The 22848-nt window shown below is 46.0% G+C and overlaps 4 protein-coding genes across 8 annotated transcripts in view; 1 reads left to right on the top strand and 3 right to left on the bottom strand.

The window, feature by feature from the left end:
* Positions 1-1031: 1031 nt before the first annotated feature.
* On the bottom strand, positions 1032-13799 carry ewsr1b (EWS RNA-binding protein 1b). 5 transcript variants are annotated; one of them, XM_076997985.1, is made up of 16 exons: positions 13695-13799; positions 12256-12292; positions 11830-11881; positions 11217-11355; positions 10852-11041; positions 10004-10242; positions 9657-9828; positions 4818-4855; positions 4406-4438; positions 4124-4239; positions 3911-4040; positions 2961-3074; positions 2403-2535; positions 2080-2165; positions 1625-1832; positions 1032-1352 (listed from the first exon to the last, which is right to left on the bottom strand). In XM_076997985.1, exons 1-16 carry the CDS (start codon positions 13708-13710, stop codon positions 1316-1318), a joined length of 1740 nt encoding a protein of 579 aa, XP_076854100.1. In that variant the 5' UTR covers positions 13711-13799; the 3' UTR covers positions 1032-1315. The 5 variants fall into 5 exon arrangements, with proteins under 5 accessions (XP_076854100.1, XP_076854104.1, XP_076854103.1 ...); XM_076997989.1 differs by having other exon boundaries at positions 10852-11038; positions 11217-11316; positions 13695-13798; XM_076997988.1 differs by having other exon boundaries at positions 11217-11316; positions 13695-13796.
* LOC143509353 (claudin-23-like) lies at positions 6215-9650 on the bottom strand. The gene has a single exon (XM_076997992.1). It carries the CDS (start codon positions 7584-7586, stop codon positions 6942-6944), a length of 645 nt encoding a protein of 214 aa, XP_076854107.1. The 5' UTR covers positions 7587-9650; the 3' UTR covers positions 6215-6941.
* A 144-nt stretch (positions 13800-13943) lies between the features above and the next one.
* rhbdd3 (rhomboid domain containing 3) lies at positions 13944-16570 on the top strand. Its single transcript, XM_076997990.1, has 5 exons — positions 13944-14468; positions 14551-14934; positions 15018-15159; positions 15262-15561; positions 15962-16570. Exons 1-5 carry the CDS (start codon positions 14306-14308, stop codon positions 16119-16121), a joined length of 1149 nt encoding a protein of 382 aa, XP_076854105.1. The 5' UTR covers positions 13944-14305; the 3' UTR covers positions 16122-16570.
* Positions 16571-16861: 291 nt separating this feature from the next.
* Positions 16862-22848, bottom strand: part of emid1 (EMI domain containing 1) — a 29675-nt gene continuing 23688 nt past the window's right edge. The window contains exons 13-15 of the mRNA XM_076998496.1: positions 22610-22621; positions 20035-20119; positions 16862-18778 (exon numbers count right to left, since the gene is read on the bottom strand). Coding sequence (XP_076854611.1) covers positions 18642-18778; positions 20035-20119; positions 22610-22621 — 234 coding nt within the window. The 3' untranslated portion in view covers positions 16862-18641. The remainder of the gene's footprint in view (positions 18779-20034; positions 20120-22609; positions 22622-22848) is intronic.

Below are 22848 nucleotides of genomic sequence, written 5' to 3'. Positions count from 1 at the left end.
CTTGGAGAAGCACGCGAGATTAGTGGTCTTCCGTAGCCTGTGCACCTCCTGAGAAACCAGTGAAATAAACCCACGTTCACAGAGCCTTTTAAAAGTTCCACAATTACTGATAAACTTCATGTTGTACAATCAATCATGCGTGGAGTTGATTGTAACATACCTAGGAAGAACTTCAGATACTTCCTAGGTATCAGAGGGAAGCTAGTCTCATTTTAACTTCTTGTGATGCAACGTGTTCCCAGTACAGGCGGTACCACCTGTGAGGTCAGACACCTGGATGAGCAGCTCCGTTCTTGTGAAACACGCTGCCATGTTCAACGCCCCAGTCTAGAGGCCAAATGGAACTAAAGCGTTTTGCCCTTAAACACAAGCTCATACAGGTCCATCTCTCCGAAAAACATTTTTCTAAAAACAGGGCAATAATTTGTATTATGTGGTTTTAAAAGATTGATCTTTGCTCATCTCATGTAATTTTATGAAGCTTCACAGTCATTTGCAAGACCAATTAATCTGCATCTGAGTTACAGCACAAGTCCTTTGACATGAGCCATCAGAAACCAGAGTATCCTTATTCGGTAACCAAATATTACATGCTGTGGTGATATGGATCCGATCTACTTCTTACAAGAAAATCAATTTCCTGGCAAGACATCCATGCAGATTTAGTTTCTTTGTTGTGGTGTGTTCAGATGGAATCCTCTAGACTGAACTTTGTCATGTCTAGATCAGAGCAGGAACCTCTTCAGTCAGCAGAAATATCACAACGTCCTAGAACCATTACACATACCCAGGGTGATGGAGACGTCTTGTGGTGAAAGTGGAAACTGCAGGTGGGAGTATGAAGTTGTATGAAAAAAATTAAGGGGGCGGGTCTGGTTCTTGAACAGCTGCTTTGACTTTGTTCTGGTGCCACTATAGCCAATTAAAAGCTCTTAATTTAGAAACCCAAATCTGTTGCCCACACGGATACCGGTGATTTCCAGAGTCACATGAGATCAATACAAGAAATGCCGTAATAGGAAAATGAGATATTAAGTGTGAATAGACTTGAAATTTTATTTTAAAAAATTGTTGAGTAGTACATATGGGGAGAAGAGGAATACACATGGTATAAAATGAGAGTATGGAGTCTTCTAGATTGAGAATCAAAGAAAAGAAGCTAAATTCAAACCTAAAGGTATAATAAGCAACAAAAAAAGATGTTATGGACCAGGAATCTGATGACCATGTATAAATATGGACTTCTAAATTAAAAAAAGACCATTTAAAAAAACACCCCTCTTTACAGAGTTTGATTACTCCTTGCGTGAGCTGATCAGTAGGGTCTGTCCCGGCGTTCCTGACGGTGATCCCTACAGAAAGAGAAAAACAGGCACTTAAAAGCTGTTCCCACATCACTTTGACCATCACCAACAGAGTGATTAAGACTACATTACCAACAGAGAGCAGTTCTGAGATCAGACACTCGAGATGCTGGGTATGAATGAACAAAAACGTTTCATCTTGTGTAGTGCTGTAGCTCTCGGCACACCATGAGGACCGGGTCCACTACACACAGGACTAGACTCAACACAGCGTGTTAAGTGATCGGTGACCCAGAAGCCGGGCCGATACGTGCGCCTACCTCATCTCCATCTTTCCTGGGGGGCCCATTCCCCTGCGGCCCCCCCGATCCATGGGGGGTCCTCCACGGAAGCCTCCACGCTCCATACCCCCCCGGCCGCCTCTGAAGGCCCCGGGCTCACCGGCCCAGCCCCCACGCATGCCTCCGGGTCCACCACGGTCCATGCCCCTCCCACCACGGACCATCCCACCACGGCCTCGATCGCCCCCTAAAGGAAACAACCAGGAACCATGAGGGGAAAACACCAAGTTGTAACATCATTCTGTTGTACTTTTTACATTAGCAGCACCGAGTTGCGGTGTTTATGAAGCTTGTACACTTCCTTCTGGAGGGGAAACGTCATTTATTTTGGGCTTTCACAGCTACCAGGTTCTACATCTGCACCAACAGATGAACCCGTGATCATGTAGCACCACAGTTCAGTGTGGCAGTGGGGGGCAGTATGGGGTGTGTACCTGGAGGGGGCGCCAGACCCTCGGGTTTAGGAGCTTTGCACTGGTTACACTCGGTCCTCCAGGAGAAGTTCTGGTTAGCACAGCCACTATCACACACACACACACACACACACACACACACACACACACACACACACACACACACACAGATAGCAACATCACATACCAGGACACAAAACAAGCAACCCAAACTCTGTACCTAGATGAGTGTGCACAATGTACTAACAAAGCAGGCAGGTTTTCAAAAGCCCGAAAGGAGGCGGCTTCAACCCGGTGTCTGCCCACATTTCTATCACCATATAAAACCATAAAGGAAGACTCACGGGTTGGGACACTCCCAGTCTCCGGCTCTCTTCTGCACATTGTTGCCCCCTGGTGGTCCGGCCCAGCCCATGCCGCCACGAGGGCCCCCTCTCGGAGGGAAGCCCCCCCTCTCTCCTCCTCTTCCCATCAAACCTTTTCATCAGACACACAAGGGAAAGGAGTTACAAGCACATCCACCATAACAGACACCCCGACACAAAAGCAAAAGGCCCACAGCGATCAGGTTAGGTTTGTGTTCCAGTGACTCAAATATTACACAGCTAGCTGGGACACGCACATTTATTACAAAGAACATTGTGGTGGAAGCATTAAACTCTCAAAGTTTGTCTTTCCGCACTGAGTTCATGCCTGGTTGGGAATCAGTCCTAATTGCTCAACAAGAAATATAATTTCAAGCTAAATATTAAGTTACTTATATAAGACGAAATTAATACTGCACGTCTTACGCAATAGATACTTCACTGCCAAAAACATCAGCATTCAAGGAGAGGAAAACCTGGACTACAGAAAACTATTGAAAAATTGTACGATACAATTTGGGGGTGTGTGTGTGTTACCTCCACGCTCCATCATGTCCCCCCCCCTCATGGACATGCCCCCCCTCATGGCTCCTGGAACCACCTTCCTACGTGCCATCGACACATTCAGGCGCCGACCCTGAAACTCCTTCCCTGCAACACACGACAAGGAAGGTCACACACACACACACACACAAATAATAAACACCCATTTTAATTCAGTGCAGTCCATGTTCACAACTATGAGGTCACTGCTCACTACCATGATGTCAGAAAACAAGATCACTAGAGAGGATTACAGCTTCACATCCACAGATATTTTACCCTCATGAAAGGGAAGCGGAGTTAGACACCCAGAACAATAATGACCGCACCCATTCCCCATATAACCACCTCTTGTTACACACACACACACACACACACACACACACACACACACTCACAATCAGTAAGGTCGGCAGAGTGGCCAGTGTTTGGTCACCGACATCATGACTCATCTCAAGCGAAGAACGATTTATAACTTCGCTTTGACTATAGATGTTGGTGACAGTTTCAAACTGGTTTTGGAGACAATGGCATATCGAATGTCATTTCAGCTTTGAAATTATCATAGAGGCACTTTCAGTGGATCAGGGTAATGGTTTTCCCTGATTAATGATCATACTTCAAAACTGGCACAAATTATACTGTCAGATTATTTTAAATGTTAACTACAAGCATAAAATTTTTCCTTGAAAAAGTTTCCAAGTACTGATGAATAGTAAAAATTAAGAAGTTAACTAGTGTAGACTTGTCAAGGTTAGGGTTAATGCTGCGCTATAGAATTATAGGCCATCTTCCGTTTCAAACCCGCTCTGTCCTGAACAATCCCCCGTGTAATCCGCGTAATCTCCAGACGATTTGCTCCCACCCCCTAGTTGATCCTCCGTTCAGAACCCAGGAAGGCAGAGACTCTCCCGGCTGTGTGGGCGACACAGGAGGACACTGACCATTAAAATGTTCCACAGCGGCCCTGGCGCAGAACGGCTCCTCGTAGGAGAGCGTGGCGTCGCCCTTCGGCTTGCCAGAGTCCTTGTCCGTGTAGATATTGATCGCTGGTTGGGTAGTGCGGCGATTGATCTGCGATCAAAGGCGAGAGGGAGCGTGAGTGGTGGCGTGGTGTCTGTGCGTGGGCCTGCGGTACGTAGACGACACGCTCTTACCCGCAGGGGTCCACAGTGCTTGAAGAAGTCGGCCATTTCAGGCAGCGTGGCGTTTTCGGTGAGTCCGGTGATGTAGATGGTGCTGTTTTCAGAGTCATCCTGCTCTCCTGGGTGACCTGAGCAGCAAGGTAAAACAAAAACCCCACAAAGTCCTTAATCTAAACCGTACAGGCCTCTCCCAGGCACAGTGAAACATCCCAGACAAAAACTAGATCATGAAAGCAAGCAGAAGTTCGACACAAACGAACAGCAATGGCAAAGCAGGAGGCTGGTGATGCTCACCCATGTCCCGGTCCATCCCGTCCCTCATGGGTCCTGGTGTTTGGAGTTGGATAGAGACAAAAACAAAAGGACAAATGCAGTTATAGCCAACTGGCACGTCTGTGCCTTCCTGGCAGCAGTATGTGGTAAATAAGTTGCCCATGAGTTTTTACGCAGTGTGGTTACGCAGTTATTTTTTGGGGCCCCCTGGTTAGACAAAATAAAACCCATTCTTTAGTGAACGAACCCCGACTGAAAACTCCAAATCAAACTATTTAAAAAGGAACCTGGTTTTTTAAAGCTTCAGACAGCCACGCCCACCTCTTTTACATGTTTCTCAAACGTGCCACACCGAGATGTCCTAAGGGCTCGCAGACACACATTCTACAGTAAACTCAGAAGTGGACTAGCCAGTGTAATACTCTCAACTTACCACCAGGCTTACTGAAGCCACCTCTGTCTCCAGCCATGCTACGAATGAAGATATGAAGGTGAAATCCCATTTAGTCCTGAACGAAGGTAAAACTCCAACATGGCATGGACATAACGATCTCCCACTTTGTTTTAAATAATAGAAAACCCAGGTAATACCACCTTAAGAAATCACGCTCATAGAAAAGCTTGTTGAATGTTTAAGCATTAAATCCCATTTACAGTGTATTTCTACAGCATCAAAGCTGTTAACATGTACACTTAAAATAAAATAAAAATACACATATATATTAAGAAAATTCTGGGGTGGAGCAAAAGTAAGTGTGCCCGGTTTAATCCAATACACAAGGGGACAAAGGAACACAGCGCTAATCAACATATAACCATCAAAACCTTTAGTAACGAGTTCAGTACTAAGTTTCATCATAAAAGGAATGAATTCAGATACACATTTGAAGAACAAAAAAAAAAAACTGGTAATCATAAAAAATAAAAACATGAACATCACATTTAGGGGAAAAGAAACAACACAGAAACTGGAGAAGCGAGTCAGCCAGCCTTCACCCCTGTGACTTGATGCCTTTGAAAGGTAAAGAAGTACTTAAAGTGCAAGTACTGATGATCTTACATGGATCTCTGCTACCTGTAGCATACAAATATGGACAAAACGTTAAAGAACTTGAAGATGGAGAAAAAGTGAATCACAACAGGTAAAGCAACGCAGTAAGATTTACCCATGATTAGAAGACACTTTAAAATGTATTAAGAACTTTGAAAAATAACTATTTAAAATTGTACCTTAAAATGTTAAGATATTAAATTTAAAAAATTTCAAAATGTGCAAAAACTGCATCAGTTTGTGCAGATTTACCTGCTTTATCTTCGGTACCTAAACACATTTGTATTAGAAATAACAGTTAAACACAGACATGCGGCTTCACACTCAATAAGCTTCAATGCACCACGCCGGTATTTCACACACCCTCAAATCTATTCAAGTTGAACGAGATTGGATTTTTAAATTATTCCAATCATGGTGTAAATGAACCTCTGCACGTCACTGAAAAACCAAAACCTTCTTCCCTCTCCCCGTCACGGGTTGATAATACACACACCAGCACTGCTGATAGAGTGGCATATATGTGCATTTGAATAGCGGGTTTGTTTGTGCAAAAATAAAATTATCCTCCTAAATGTAACCAAAAAGTAAAATGTCCCAAGTTCCATTTACACCAGTTTACACGCATTTACACTCCAAACTTCGTTTAATGAAAGATGGAAGGAAGAAAAACCCGCAAACACATTAAACCAAACATTTGGTCAAAAAGGACAATTATTTCCTTTAAGAACTCTTGATTTACACACCAACACTACTCCAGTCGAAAAGGTCAGGAAACCTTTAATTAAATAAGTAACCAGGACTTCGACTTTTTTTTTTTTTTTTTTTTACACAGCAGTAAGAGTAAAAGCAGACTAGCAAGATGTGTCCATCAACAGTCTGGACGACACAGGCAGGACGGTGAAGAGGAAAGCTGCTCTTCTTCATAATTTATTACCTCCCCATTTCACGGAAACAGTGAACAAAATCAAGCCCCACACAACCCTGGATATACAAGACCAAAACATTTATTGCATCAAGTAGAAAACTCACGGCAACATCCAATTTCCTACAAGCTTTAAGGAGGAAAAGTATTGGCGATTTTTTTGGCAAATGTCTGAAAATTTTGAATGTAATTCAAAAAATCAGTTGCAGTAGACCCTTGATTTGTCAAAACAATTTGTTCATACAAAACCCCCAACCATGTGATCAGTCAACGTCTGGAGTGCTAGATGGATTAGATTGCAAAAAACGAGCTCAGGTTTCCCTCACCTGGCATTGACCAACATCAAACGCTCTATTGAGGCATTTATCAGCACAGATTCCCAAAGCCCAAATATCTGATGCTACTAGTTACAGTAAATCAGTGAAAAACAGCAAACCCGGGTACAGAAGGACCGTTTCTCCCCCCTGAACCAGGAGCTGCTGCTGCTGGCATTTCTGAAGCAACAGCAGGTCTGACTCCTTCACTACGGCTGGTCCTCTAGTGAGCGCACTGCAGCACAAGAAGGTGAGGACACCTGCTCTTCATGCTGTGATCTTCCAGAAGCTCAGAGGAGCCTGCGTCTGCGGTGGAGACACCTCGGCAGGATCCTTGCCTCCGTACCTCCACGCCGACATGAACATGACAAACCCACCCAGGATCTCCATGATGCCTCCTGCGTAGCCCAGCGTGATACAGTAGCCCACGCGAACGGTGGCGGGGGGCGAGCGCAGGTCAGTCAGCAGGTGAGCGTACCACGCCACAGGGATGACCGTGAGCAGCCCGGAACACACCACGACGAAGCCACCCAGGCAGACGCCGGTCCAGCTCGGCCTCCTGGACCAGCAGCGCACGCCGAAGGTCGCCACGGTCAGACCCACCATGGTCATGAGCAGAGAAGCAGCCATCATCCTCTGGGCCGTTTCTATGATTTCATCCTCAAAGAACCCTTCAACCATATGGTTACAAATGACGTCTCTGGAGTCGGGAGAATACTTGCACATGTGCCAGATACCCTGATAGAGGACCACCTCGGGGGCTTCTCCACTCACGTTGTGCATGGAGCGCCAGTTTGGGGCTACCGTGCTGGTCAGACTCAAAAGCCAACCGCAGGCCACCAACACAAAGCCGGTCACAACCATGCAGGGAAGCACGACGCACCTGCATTCTCCAGTACTCAACTTCACCATGGCGCTCGCCTGAGTCAGAAACCACAACCAGGAGCTCGCCACGCTCTGTGTGAGAAATGAGCTTTCTCCGGGATACGGAGCTTTAAAGAAGCACTTCAACACCTGACCGAAACTTGGGAGAGGGAGGATCTCACAAACACCTACGCTTGAGAACGGTCATGTGAGAGGGGTTCAACTGGCCTCAATAATGCCTCTGGTTTCCACTCAGGTTCTCTTACAGTCCAGAGGGAGAGCACATAATACCACCATAGCCAAAGGACACAATACATTACAACCTGAACATTTGGAATTTCCCCACAATCATTAGGTTAATACAAAAGGTCTACACATCTCCACAGGGGCTGTAATACAACGCTGTTAAAACCCGAGGCACCATCCCCAACTGCTGAAAAGGTTTGTGGAGTTCATTGTTTCAGAACCCAAACCACTGGTAGATAGCGTAATTGCACAGAACTTAAATTTTCTTTTTTAAACCCCTCTAGAATCAAAATGACCATGAACACAAGCCAAACACCTGAAAATGGGCCATTAACCAAGATTCACATTAAACAAAGTGTGCAGCTAAGTGGGTGAAGAAACAATCTAGAAATGACAGACACTCAGGAGTAAAGCAGTATACACGTCCATTCAGATGTGCCACACACTGCTACAGAACCTTGGTTTAAAAACAACAACTCACCAATGTAATAATCATTACATTACCACCACTCTGCCATATTATACAGGCTTTTGTTGTATATGCTAGGTGTGCTATTAAAGTCTTGGCTGACAGGTCATGTGATCCTGGGTAAGTGATTTAAGATCAGTGATATGAAAGCAAACCAAGATACCAGAAACAAAGATAAAGCATGCTGTTAGTTACATGCACACCATTGCTGGACAGTTTTACCAAAGGGTGGGGTTTTTGCTTTGGGGCGTGGTGGTGGTGGAGAGGGGGCGTGGTGATGGTGGAGAGGGGGCGTGGTGATGGTGGAGAGGGGGCGTGGTGATGGTGGAGAGGGGGCGTGGTGGTGGGGAGGGGGCGTGGTGGTGGGGAGGGGGCGTGGTGGTGGGGAGGGGGCGTGGTGGTGGGGAGGGGGCGTGGTGGTGGGGAGGGGGCGTGGTGGGGAGAGGGCGTGGTGGGGAGAGGGCGTGGTGGGGAGAGGGCGTGGTGGGGAGAGGGCGTGGTGGGGAGAGGGCGTGGTGGGGAGAGGGCGTGGTGGGGAGAGGGCGTGGTGGTGGTGGGGAGAGGGCGTGGTGGTGGTGGGGAGAGGGCGTGGTGGTGGTGGGGAGAGGGCGTGGTGGTGGTGGGGAGAGGGCGTGGTGGTGGTGGGGAGAGGGCGTGGTGGTGGTGGGGAGAGGGCGTGGTGGTGGTGGGGAGAGGGCGTGGTGGTGGTGGGGAGAGGGCGTGGTGATGGTGGGGAGGGGGCGTGGTGATGGTGGGGAGGGGGCGTGGTGATGGTGGGGAGGGGGCGTGGTTGTGGGGTGGGTGTGCGCAAAAGAAAAATTCATGCAGGCCAATTTTCCTGTTTACTGATGAAGCTCAAGTGCTGTAGGACGACTGAGCACAAGAAAAGAGGAAAAATCATTTCTGACAGAGTGAGGATTAAAGGACTGGTTTGGGATTATATACCTACACCTACCCTCAAAAAAACGAGTGTCGGAGGCACACCTGACCCTTAAATCATGGAATACTGATAAATACTCAAAGTAATAAATACTCAAAGTATCCCCAGGTGACAGGAAACACATTCAACATTTTAAAGCTTAAATATGATTCTAAATAAAAAGTCTAAGTGGATCATTCCATTCAACACGCACACTAGGTGAAGGTAAAGGGCCACGTTCACACCATTCACCACGTTCACGCCATTCACCATTTATTCCCCTTTAAGAACACAGGCAGGCTATCCTAGGATGTACTGCAGTAATATGCAGAAAACCGCCACTTCAAATCTAGACGACAACATAAAAACACACATTACGCGTGTTCAGAATCATAAAACCTGCCGAGTGACAATCGGCTCCGGTTCGCCTGTTGGGTTTTTGCAGCTGTGGCGGTCGGTAGCGTGAAGAAGAGAGAGATCTTACCCCATGCCCCCACGGCCCATGAGCCCACGGCCCCGGGGTCCACCACGCATGCCACCCCGGTCGTAGGCGTCCCGGCCCGGGCCAGAGGCGTCCCCCCCCGGGTACCCCCCGCGTGGGGGAGGCTGTTGCTGGGATGCAGCGTAGCCGCTCACGCCGCTCTGACTATAACTGTCTGCAGGAGAGAGCAAGCACAAGAGCGACGTTCAGAACTCTGGTGTAGGAGAACACAGGACTGCAAACCACGTTAAGACGCCAGATTCCCGATGTCCCGAGTGCGAACAAAAGCAAGACCAACACAGATGGTCACGTTTGCAGTGCAGTATTTAGCCCGATTAGTCCCGACTTACTGTAGTGCGGCGCCTGGTGGTAGCTGCTCTGCGCCGCCCCCTGCTGGCCGTACTGGCTTTGCGGGGGCTGGCTGTAGGAGCCGTCCGGCTGGGGAGCGTAGGCCGCAGACGGGGCCTGCTGGGTCTGGCCGTAAGCAGACGCCTGCTGCCCGCCGTAGCCAGGCTGCTGGGTCTGGTAGGCGGCCTGCTGTTGGGAGTACGCCCCCTGGCTGTAGGAGGGCTGACTGGCAGCACTGTAACTACAGCGGAGGACCAGAACACACGAGGACAGAGAGGAAGAGAACAGAGAGGTGTTTTTTTAATGATGCAAAAAGAAAAAAAACATTAAGTAAAGAGTTTAGGGAAGTTAAGAAGAAAAACAGTACAACATAGAATCTGGGCAGTCACACAAACATTAAAGACTCCTTCAGGAATCACAGCACTGCCAACGGACTTAAGAGTTTGTCAAAGAATACCGTAAGGGTTAAACTTGCACATGGAAACTACACGTTTTGCGCGACCTGAAAAGTTTCCTCCGCCCTAATGACACGTAGCGGCTCCATCGCCTGCAGCATCTCACGTTTGAGAGTGAGAACTGTGGGTTATGGCTGCACTAGCCTGGTCATCTCATAACAGATCTGTCTGTATTCAGCTTTGAGTGCCTTTGCCCAATATTAAAGAAACCCAATCTGTTGGCTTTACCACACACACACACACACACACACACACACACACACACACACACACACACACACACACACACACACACGACCTACTGCCGCCACAGGAAGACAACCATACGCAGGCACTGCAGGAGGTTCTGTAATACCGTCCTAATCATATAGGAATCTGGGAACAGGTCCAGGTACCTCTGTGCCGCTGAGGCAGCGGGCTGCTGGCTGTAGGCCGAGTAAGCAGGCTGGGTGCTATAGGCCGGCTGGCTGCCATAGGAGGCCTGCGGTGGAGGGGCCGTGGTGGAGGTGGCGTAGCCGCTAGCCCCGTAGCCCTGAGCAGGCTGGCTGTAGCTCTGAGCACCAGCCTGAGCCGCACCGTATGCTGCTGTGAGAGATGATGAGGCATTCAACTGTAGCAGTTCTTGTACAGGCAAACATGCTAACGGAAACAGACCCGTGGCATAAGGGGAGGAGGTTATAAATTAATAAAACAAAAATAAATAAGTAAATCTCCAGAACTCAAGGTCTCGGGCTTAACGGCGCCGGGACGTCGGACAAACCTGGTGTAGCCGACTGCCCGTACGAAGCTCCATATTGCTGTTGCCCATATCCAGCAGCAGAGGGCGCAGTTTGGCCATACGCAGACTCGGTTGCAGGAGGCTGGGCATACGAAGCATAATCCTGCTGAGTATAACCCTGCTGTCAAACAGAAACAACCATCACCAACAGAGAGAGAGAGAGAGAGAGACAACCATCACCAACACACAGAGAGAGAGAGACAACCATCACCAACACACAGAGAGAGAGACAACCATCACCAACACACAGAGAGAGAGAGAGAGAGAGAGAGACAACCATCACCAACACAGAGAGAGAGAACCATCACCAACACAGAGAGAGAGAGAGAAAGACAACCATCACCAACACAGAGAGAGAGAGAGAGAAAGACAACCATCACCAACACACACACACAGAGAGAGAGAGAGAGAGAGAGAGAGAGAGAGAGAGAGAGAGAGAGAGAGAGAGAGAGAGAGACAACCATCACCAACAGAGCTGGCCACCCCACTCACCCTTCCTCCAGCACCAGCACACAAGAAGCAAAGTACATCACACCACGGTCATAAAAACTTAGGATTAGACCCATGTTCTAAACCGCAGTACTTCAAAAGTTACCTGTGCCGTTTGTCCATATCCCTGAGCTGGCTGGGCCCCGTACGAGCTGTACCTGTACAAAAACACCAAACCCACTCACAGCCATTACATCCATGTAATCGTGCAACGATGGAGTCCAACTGGTACACACAGTTGCACATCTGAGATTATGTTTCGGATGTGCTGGAATTAGGGGGAAAAAGGGGATTTCTGAAACAACATGGCAGTGTGTCCACACTCCAGTGAGAGGCTGTTTTCCATGTCTGGTCTTTGAGCAGCGCTCTCTGGGGCACTAGTATGTCAAACCAGGGAAAACCTGACAAGTGGTACTTCATGACAGGGACACAGCTCTGGGAGATGCTCTCTTCAGTTAATCTGAACTGAATAAACTCTGGTTTAAGAACCTCTGATTAAGAAACACCGTAGTAGAGAATATGGAAAACTTACACTTGTTGGGCACTGGCCTGGTTGTAGCCACTGTAATCTACCAAAGCAAAGCACAAGTTAGTAGCTGTAAAATACAGGAGGATTAAACACATCACACTTCATATAAGCACCCAGTGCAGTCACTAACAAAATATTATAACTCTATAAAAGAGTTTATACAAATGGGAAAAAACTTTTTGGCTAACCACAAAACAAACAAAGACTCCTTGCTTTGACACAGTGGTCAGTGGTTTAAACTACACTCCAACGATCACACACCAAAGCCATCAACACTGTAGGCCTGAAGACATGTAGCTATGGCCATTATGAAACAGGAATTATAATCTCTCTCTAATAAAAAAAAAATTATATATATATATATATATATATATATATATATATATATATATATATATATATATAACAGTGCTTTGTGTAATTATATATATCCAAAAGTACGAAAAAAACAGTTTACTACTTTTAATACCTCTACGTATCTTACCCAAGTACACTGCAGGTATTTACCTCCAATATTTATTAATGTATATTTTAATATGTGTGTGACTCATCACCGCGCCTATAACCAGGGACTGTGACTACCACCAAGTCCATTTCTCCCTCCTCTATACATGTATTTATTTATTTTAGTGAAACGTGAGCACCATCACCCAGCTAAGATATAAGAGAATGAGTCCACCAAATAAAAACGTCTATGGAAAGCTCCAGAACCAAACAGCAGCTCCATAAACAACGGCGCCTCGTTTCACTCCTGGTGGCCGCGCCATTAGCACACTGGAGCAGCTGCCGGGCCACCGTACGTGTGATACGTTAGCTCAACGGCTCACGGATAAACGGTGATTCGGCGTAAAACGTTTTTAACAAACGTCACGCAAGTCGGGTTTAGGGTTAAGATATTAAACTTAGTGTTAAACAATAACACTTGTATAGAACTATCGTCAGTTGGCCAGATAGTTAGCTTAACGTGGCTATCGAGGTAAGCTACGTGTATCCAGCTAGCTAAAGCTAAAGCTAAAATTCAAATAACTCGAGTCCAGCTCGTAGTTACGACACGATCACTGACCCGGAGACGGAGATAATTACGTATGCACACGTTTTTAAGTCCTTAACCAATTAACTATCGGGTTTATAGCACGCGCGCGTCTCATTTGCATGAATAAACGGTTAGGCGGCAAGTTAGCTGGTTGGCTAACGCAGCTTAGCTTTGCTCCACCATAAAGCGAGCTAGCTTTAGCTAGCCTACACGTTTGACCTAAAATGGGGGGGTTTAAAAAACGCAGCTAGCTAACAAATCTCTTCCAAAAACCCGACTGGAAGTTGTATGTTTATGTATTTTTGCACGTACCTAACGCGCGTTCTTAAAGTTCAAAACATTTTTTTTCCTGAAATCGCTTAACTTGGCGGAAATTGTGCGGAAATTCAGCCAGGAAAACGTTACTTACTTGTCACCGACGCCATGTCGCTACCGTGTGGCGGAACTGCGCATGCGTCGAGATAAGGCGAAAGTTATACCAACGCTTGGTACGTGGAGGAGACGTACAAACACACCTTTTAACCCAACACTAAACGTTTTTTTTTGTTGTTGCAAAATGTATATATTATTGCTTTCATTTAATTTTAAAGTATTATTATTTCAATTTGATTCCTTGATGAGTCTTATTGCCCCAGTAAGTAAAAACGTGATGTATAAGCTTTCTTGAATGGTCTTGCCCAAACGGAAGTGTTCCTGTCAAAATAAAAGTGAAAGGTCAAAAAACAGGTTTCCTGAAATTCCAAATTCTGTGCGTCTGTTTTAAGATTGAAAACCCTTAACGATGCTGTTTACACCTTGCGTTGTTTACACGGTTAATCCAAAATATGTGCTGGTGACCTAGATTTATGTCTTCAAAATGCAAACGACACACAACGTACTCGCGCTGTCTGTGGTTTGTTAGTGTCCAAACAGTAAAGCAGACGCATCGCCTCCTGGTGTGGACTTGTGGTTCGCATCAGTCAGATGGATGTGTGGTTGTAGCAACACCGTCTCATCAGATGGTTCTCCTGTTCGTTTACCATGCACGATCACGTTTTTTCGGCATGGTTTTGGTTCGGATCGAGTCGTCCGGGTTTCTGTAGTGGTACCGTCCTGACACTCACCCTCATTTTGCTCGTTTGGTTATGTGGAATTCAAGCAAGCCTAAACTTGGGACCGGGTGGCGAATTTCCTGGATTGTATGGTAAGGTACATCACTAACTGTACCAAATGCATAATTATATATTATGCATTATATATTATAATACTGTTGTCTGTATCCACAGACTTCGTCTTGTACGCATTAAGTCACGAGGAGCTGACCTCACTCCTGTACAATGCCACCCTGGTGCTGTGTGTCGGGCCGTGTCAGGAGAGAAGATGGGGCACGCTGCCCTTGCTCGGGCTCTCTCTGCTGTCGGCGGCGGTCCTTCCTCCCGTCTACGCCCTCTTCCTCTTCGTCACCGGGGACGAGGCCAGCAGGATCTGCGGCTACTCGGCCACGCAGCTCGCGCTCATCACCGCGCAGTGTCGTCACGCCAAGCAGAGGCGCGTGCTGCGCTGCCTACCTGTCTGGTCTCTACCTTGGCTGCTCTTGCTGCTCGACTTGTTTCTGTTGCCCAGCGTGCCGGGCTTACTGCACTTCTACGCCATCTGTCTGGGGTTCAGTTGTATCCTTTAACTGCACTTTAGCCTTTTTGTATATTTTGGCTGCAGTTATTCTGTGACCGTCACACTTAACGTCGTCTCTCAGACAGTTCTGAGCTCATTGACATACTGCAGCGGATAGAGGGCTACGTTCTGTGTTCCTGTATGCCTTCTTGGTCCTACGTGTCTGTTGCCCCCCATTTTCTCAGCAAGTACCAACTGCCAACCTATGCCACCCCCAAACAAAGGTTACTCCTGCCCTGCAGTCTACCGCCAATATCACTTATACCATATAACATATGAGCTTTTGCACATTTTCTCAGATTGCTGCTGTTTTTCTCGTGTTACAGGTCAGAACCTTATGCCGAGCCCTTGCATATGGAACCCACTGTGAGCAGGTCCCAGTTGGAAGATCACTCCCATTTGCAGCCATGGCAATATTCTGACCCAGGGTTGCCCCATGAGGACGCGATGACGGCAGACCCACAGCTATTGGAGGAGCAGTTGCTAAGGGCGGGGATACTGGCATCAGACCCACAGCTATTGGAGGAGCAGTTGCTAAGGGCGGGGATACTGGCTTCACTGCAGGATGCTCCAGAGGGAATGGCAGACAAAGTGGAAGTTCCCAAATCCTCAGTTTCCTCGTTAAGGTACATGAGGTCAAACACCTGGAGGTTGAAACGTACGTTGGCAACCTGTAGTTCAGTAAGTGTGGTGGGCATTAGAACGGCTGTTCCTGGACAGCAGTTCGCTTTAGAAGCTCGTGGTTGGGGAGTAGTGTTGTTGTACTATGGTAGTGCATTCTGCTTGTGTGCAAGTCCACGGTTTGCACATAGTTCAGTTACAGTCAGTTTCTCTGCTCTGTCATGCTTAAAAAAACACTCATCTGTTCTCCAGAGAAATTATAGAAATGTATTTTCTGGTTTTACTATGGAACAGCCAATGCAGTCAGCTTGCAGGCTCACCACATCATATGTTGTTGTGTGTTGGAGAAGGAGGAGGTGGTTTCGTAGTTTGAGCTTCACTTCCTCTTATGTGCCTCTGTGTCAGGCTGCAGCAGCTGGAGAGGATGGGCTTCCCCACGGAGAAGGCCGTGCTGGCCCTGGCTGCCTCGGGCCGGCTGGACGGCGCCATCTCCCTGCTGATCGACGAGCAGGTCGGGGACGAGGCGGTGGTCGTCTCGAAAGGGAAGAAACCTCTGAGCGGTTAGTTCAGGACTGCTGGTGCGGACAAATGACAGACTGCTGCTTCGGCTGGGACGAGCAGGAAAACATCACGTCTGTCCCAGATGGAAAGTGATTCACCTCTACAGTTTGAGCAAAACTGACCTGAATGTAATTTAAGTAAGGTAGAGTGAAAGGGTAGAGAAGGAGAATGTGTTATTTATTATTTTATGAACTGGAGAGTGATTTTTATCACTATTAAAGAGAAACCTAGCAGGATGTATATTATGAGGAGGTCACGTATGTCACGTGGACATTCGTACACACCAACCGTAGAACAAGATTTGTGTGTAAATGAAGGGCTGGTGTAAAATAGCCAGCAGTGTGATCCCTTGGTAACAACATCTCTGTAAGCACAGACACAACATGGTTCCACAGGAATGGACCTCCATGTTAAAGGACCACCATACATTATTAAAACCATTTAATACCAAGACTTTTCCATCTTGTCTCGTGTTATTTTCTGAAACGGCCTTATGAAGGCGTGTGTCAGATTTGTAAGTATATGAGATGTAGATGTAGAAATAGATTGTTTTTTGACCAACTGTGTCAGTATATAGGACGGAGGAATTACTCAAATGTCTAAATGTTCTCTGTACTCAACTGTGTCCCTGAACAGTCCTGTGGCAACTGAAGGACCTCCACACAGGACATTTGCCGGTTTGGTTCTATACAGCTAGTGTCAGGAGTAAAGTTCAGATTGGGTTTTTTAAAAAGACAAAGAACAGTTTTTATTATGTTTATCACCATTTCAGATGCAAAACAAATTCAATATTTTTAAAAAGCTGAAAATTGGGAAAATACATGTGATACATGGATTGTCATACAAAACACAGCAAACATCAACTGCTAATCATCTTTAAATAATTAACATTTATATAGAGAAAACAAAGACGATCAAAAGACAATTGGACAAAGCAACTCAGTTTAACGGTGCATATAAAACGGAAACAACAGAGAGCGAAGATAAAACCAGAATTCAAGTTGTTGTTCCACTGCTGAGGAGAGTGTGCTGCAGGCTGCCTTCTGAGGAGAGAGCACTCCTGGGTTCACTCTTATGTTCACTCCTGGGTTCACTCCTCTGTTCACATCACACAGTTTCAGGAAAAATGGCCTGTATATGCATTCTTGAGTGTTCAAATGATAATTAAAAAAATTACTCAACTACTTATGACACCAAATCTACTTTTTATTTAGTTACACAACAATATATATATATATTAAAAAAAAAAGTTTATTTCAATTTTGCATTTGACTGTACTCTCTCTCACTTCCTTTAAGCACAATTAAAGATTTTTATCAGCCATACAACAATGACAGAAGGTCACTCATCATTTGCGGTCAACTTCATCTGAATAAGAACTTCATTAAACCTGACAGACACTGACTCCCTGTACAGCTGCTCTGTGTTTTGAGCTGCCACCTTCCTCCTCCTCACGAGTGTGGTACTGTCAGACGAACCCTCTGCTCGGAGCCACTGTCTCTCCTGATAGGCCATTGCACATTTCCCCCACTGAGAGACGGTATTTACGAGTACCTGTGATTGCGTTGCCAAACAGGAAATGAAAATCCGGATCATAAAACACTTGAATCATACTACAAAACAGGAAGTCCCATGTGATCTAGTAATGTTCCTACACAAAACACTTCAATTATAAATACATACATACAATACAGGCTACACGTGATGTAAGAATTGCTAGTTGGTAGTAAAAAACTATAAACTACAGTTCACCTGTCTTGTCTTTGCAGAAATGAAAACTTCAACCCAGCTGTGATACTAGCCATGCATGTGTGAACACGGAACTCGAGTCACTTCCTGGCAGATTGTTTTAGTCGTGTTGTCATTTTTTGTTTGTTTGTTTTGCCTTGACTGGAAAGAAGAACATATTTTGCTCTATATCGTGTATTTAATGGAAGAATTATAGGGTTACCAACTACTGTTTAAAGTACTGGTCAAAAGCTAGCTAACAACAGACGTACTACCTTCTCTTAAGAGGTCTGCTGAAATACAGAAACTTCAGTCACGTTTCAGTGAAGAGAAGTTTTTTTTCTTCTCTCTTAAACTGTCACCACTGTGTGCATCTGTTTTTACCTTCACACTTTATCATTTCAAATATTAATTTCTTAAAGTTATTTAAGCACCAGTAGAATTCCTGTAATATCATGTTTTAAGATGTGTTTCCTTTTTAAATGTAAACTGTTTGTTAATTATTAAATAGCAGTAACTAGCAAGCAAAGGGCAGGACCAGTTAAAACATCATTGCTGCAGAGGGGGGTGGGCGGTATTAAGGACTTATTCCCAGTAGAGGTGCTTGATCTTCCCTGAGGTGTTTCCCCTGTTCTCAACTGAATGGTATATTCCAAAGAAAGCATCAAAGGTGATGAATAGATCTGTAGGATGGTTATATTAGAGACTTGTACAGAGATGAACTGTGAGTGGTGTTGCCAGTCTGAGCCGGAATGAGGGTATGACCCTTGACCCTTGACCCTTCCGAATACACAAGCTACTTTCCATGGATCTTAGGCTCAGCGGGGAGGGACGGGGGCTTGATCCGGAATGGCCGTGCCTCCGCCCGCTTGTTCCGATAGAATTCCGTAGAGACGGTGCCGAACGGTCCATCTCCTGATCCCAGGTCAGGCTCTGTGGGGGAGGAAGAGAGAGATGGAGCTACTGCAGACAGGTCTACCCTCGTCTCCCGCCGACGGCCCCAGGGGAGTCCAGGGTAAACAGCACCTGATCACTTATCTCCATGAACAGAGAAGGCCAGGTGGTGATCAGAGAGCATCACTACTGTCACTGTCTGCAGACAGGGCAGACTCGTATTCCTTCAGATTCATCTAGACAGGAAACATTTACCTGAATTCCATCCTGTTGGATTAAATGGACTAAGATCTTAAAATGCAGAAGAATGTGAATCTACATTTGTGTTCGTCTGTGGGGAAGCATTCAGAAAACACAGCCTGTGTGTTCAAAGCTATTCTCCTCTAGTGTTGTATCCACTCTAGATGACCACAAAGTAACTGGGGAAGTCAACATAAATGGTGATGTTTAATACTCGGTTATAAGGCCTTCACCATCACTGATGGTCAGCGCTGATGGTCAGGGCCTTGGAGAGGCAACGGCTGCAGACTCCAGATGCAAATAGCCATGTAGAATCAACCCATTTCATGAGTGAATTAACGCTGAAATGCTGGCTACAGTACAACAGAGTGGACCGATAACCAATCAGTGCTGGTCCTTCAACATGGGAGGGAGCAAACACCCCACGTAGTTCACACTGTTGATTCAGCGTTGAGAGATGGCACTTTAACTTCATAGTCATTATTGTTTCACTTGAAATCGGAGCTGAAACAACTGAAACATTTTATTTTCCATAATGTATAGTCTCAGATTTCTCTCTAAAGCCCTTTCTTTTTTGGCACTGGTGTTCCCAAAATCAGAAGGACATGCAGCAGAAATATGTGAGACAGTACACAGCACAATACACGACAGCATAATGACCCTCCAAGGCCACCGTCTGAGCTTTCCTGCATTTGTGCTTCACTGGTTGTCCAGCAGAGGGCACCAGAGGGCAGTGTTACCTGGCCAGATGATCGCCTCCAGCAGCTGCACCCTGCGAGCGAGTAGCTCCAGGTCAGCCTGTAGGTCTTGGAACATCTTCAGACTAATATCCTACCAAGACCAAGAGCAGGAACAAGCACGGGGGGGTGAGCATCAGCTATCGGACTGCTGGGGTCAAGGGTCGGGGTTTCCATCCCTGAGTGTTCGCCTCCTGTTTATCCAATCCACTCCCTACACCTCTGCGTTTACTTCGAGAGGAGAGGAAGGGGAAGCCTGATCTGACCCTCCTGAACTTTGACCTTTAAACCTGACCCTGCCTTTGGCTTCCTACTCACCATGGATACCGATCATAGTCTCGAGGATTAAAACCCTCTCGGCTAAGATCTTCAGCGCCTCACGGATTTGGTGTATGCCGTCCCCCTGCGGAGACAGATACAGCCATCATGTTACGGGGCAGGAGCGGGGACAGAGAGCTCGCCAACATGCAAACCAGTCATAGAGTCGCTCGGTGAACTCAGTCCGGATTAGCAGTTAAAGGGTTAAACATCCAGGCCGAGACAATCCCTGCAGAACCCGATTCCCAGTAACGACCCCCCCCCATCTCTTCTGGCGTTCGTGTGTGGTTCTCCATCGGCCATGCTGGGACTAAGACTTTGACATGCAGGTGCCGGGCTGTGAACAGACAGGATGAACAAGGCTACGCTCTGATTACACTCCATCATGCCATGAGAAAACTCAAACATTCCCAGCAAAAACTCAAAGCCTGTTCCGAATGAGAAGCTTTTTATGGACCGAAAGGATGTTTTTGTTTTCTTAACGTCACATGCAGTAACTGTGCTTGAGAATTTAATACAGAACACATAAACAGGCACAGCGAACAGCGCAGTTAACAGTATCTGTGATGTTAGAACACCAGAGCCAGTCAGTGTTGCTTTCCACTGTAAATATGTCCAATCAGAGAGACAGAGGGATAGACTGTCCAATCATATCCTCCCATTATTTCTACAGTGTTGCTAAACCTCATTTTAATGTGCCCACACATTTTTGCTATTCACTATGTAAACTGAAAATATGATCCACAATAATATATATGCCCTATGAACCTCTAAGTAGATAAAGTTTAGCTGGCACTCTTCTGATGTGTAATATTGTCAGTACTACAACTCTTTCATCACAGGTCCCCATGAACTGACCATGGCTCTGATGGACGTCCTTCACAGAAGACACACTTGGCACACACACTGACAATCTACAGACCCCCCCCAGACGACACAGACAGTCAACAGGTTAGTGATGACTCGGCCATGAACTTAGTAAGAGGTTATGAACAAAGCTTATATAAAGATTAGTGCGGAAAGGCGAGGAGGAGACTCGGTACAGCCAAATTCAACAGGCTGTCTCATCCACTGAAAAGGTCGCATTTATTTTAATATGCTGTTCTGGCTTGGCTTATTGTAAATCGGCCTCACTAGGACTGGAGCAGACCGGAAACGGGAAACGGATTCATACGTAGGCTAAAGACTCTCGTTGTGTACACGTGAGTGAGTGTGTGTGTGTGTGTGTGTGTGTGTGTGTGTCTGTTGTGTGATGTATGGCTTATTTATGTAAGGCTTTGCGTTCCTGTGTGAGTACGTTGCTGTCTGCTTTAGGGTCGTAATATAGGGTCGTAATCTTTAATCTCGTAATCTAGTTTAGTCTAAGAATCTCGTAATCTAGGTTTATCTCGTAATCTAGGTTTATCTCGTAATTTAGGTTAATCTCAGAATCTCGTAGTCTAGGTGTAGATGTTAGAACTATGTACTACTGTCATGGCTGACACAGATACAGCAATTCTGTGGTATCCCAACGCAAAGTTCAGGAATGATCGGGACAAACAGGCCCTTCATTAGAGTAAAGTCCATTTACTACTAAGAGTAGTGTTCATTAGAGTAATGTTCGTTAGAGTAAAGTTCCACTGAACTCGTTAGAGTAATGTTAGGTAGAGTAATGTTCGTTAGAGTAATGGTCATTAATGCTCACAAGCAAGCACAATGGGATGAGGCCATGCAGCAATGCATTGTGGGGCTTTGGAGGATAGCTGTATCCACTCACCTGCCCCCCCCTCCCCTTTAACTTCTACACTGGCGCTGAGGCACTAGTTGCTGCCTCCACAAACACTACAGTGCACAAGCTTACACAGGCTTTGGGATACACACAACACACACTCGACAGGATCACGCACTCGATTACACACTTAATTACGGGATTCTTTGGTATTTAGATGTTGTGTTTCTTGTGTGTATGCCAAAACTAGGCTTAGAATGTAGCTGCGATGTTGCCATGGAGACAGAGTCCCAGACAACAGGATGCGTAACAGAGTAAACACTCAGAGACAGCTGCCCCATCACCAAAACAAGCAACAAACACTCAAATAAACACCAACCAAAACTGCGTCATTACACAGGTAAAAGTTGCCCTTTCACACAACCCATGCGCCCAGTACAACTGTCTGCAACATAATGACAAAATATTAAAAAGATAAATACCTCTCAGGTTAGCGTGAAAGGGGAACTTGTACCAACAACTTATCTCATGAAGAAAGAGCCATGAAGAATCAGTGAGCGCAGTGTTGCTGTGTGAGTATTTAAACCTTCACACACTCTACAGGTAGTCACAGCATTCTCCCAGTGAACTCTCCACCACAACATACTGTCTGTACTGGTAGGACGGAACTGAATTTTAAGAATTGAAGTACTTATTAGACTTTAAGTCTTTAGATTGTCGAACTGAGTGTGAGTTAAATTGGTAGGATGGAGAGTCCACTGCAGGATGAAGCGTGTAGGCGAATGTTAAAACACGTGGTGCGACAGTCAGCTCGAACGATGACAGAAAAACAGCAGCGTGATGAAAAACGGTGAAAAATTCCCTTACGTTCAAATCTCTCTAGCACAACCATTAGAAAAGGAGAAAACACAGGTTACAGAGACGAGATAAAAAACCTCCATCTTCATCTGAAACTGTCAATCAGATCTAAACATTCAGACCCAGTGAAAATAACTTAAAGATTTCGAAGGACTCTAGAGCATGCATTGCTCTGGTCTGGGATTGATTTATCTGGTGTTGGTTGCTTTTCCCTGCCCTCTCCTTTAAGGGGACGAGGTTATAGTGTG

The sequence above is a fragment of the Brachyhypopomus gauderio genome, chromosome 3, assembly GCF_052324685.1.
Source record: "Brachyhypopomus gauderio isolate BG-103 chromosome 3, BGAUD_0.2, whole genome shotgun sequence".
Taxonomy (NCBI): Eukaryota; Metazoa; Chordata; class Actinopteri; order Gymnotiformes; family Hypopomidae; genus Brachyhypopomus; species Brachyhypopomus gauderio.
The sequence above is the reverse complement of the archived record's forward strand: the minus strand, read 5'-3'. Positions and strand labels throughout refer to the sequence as shown.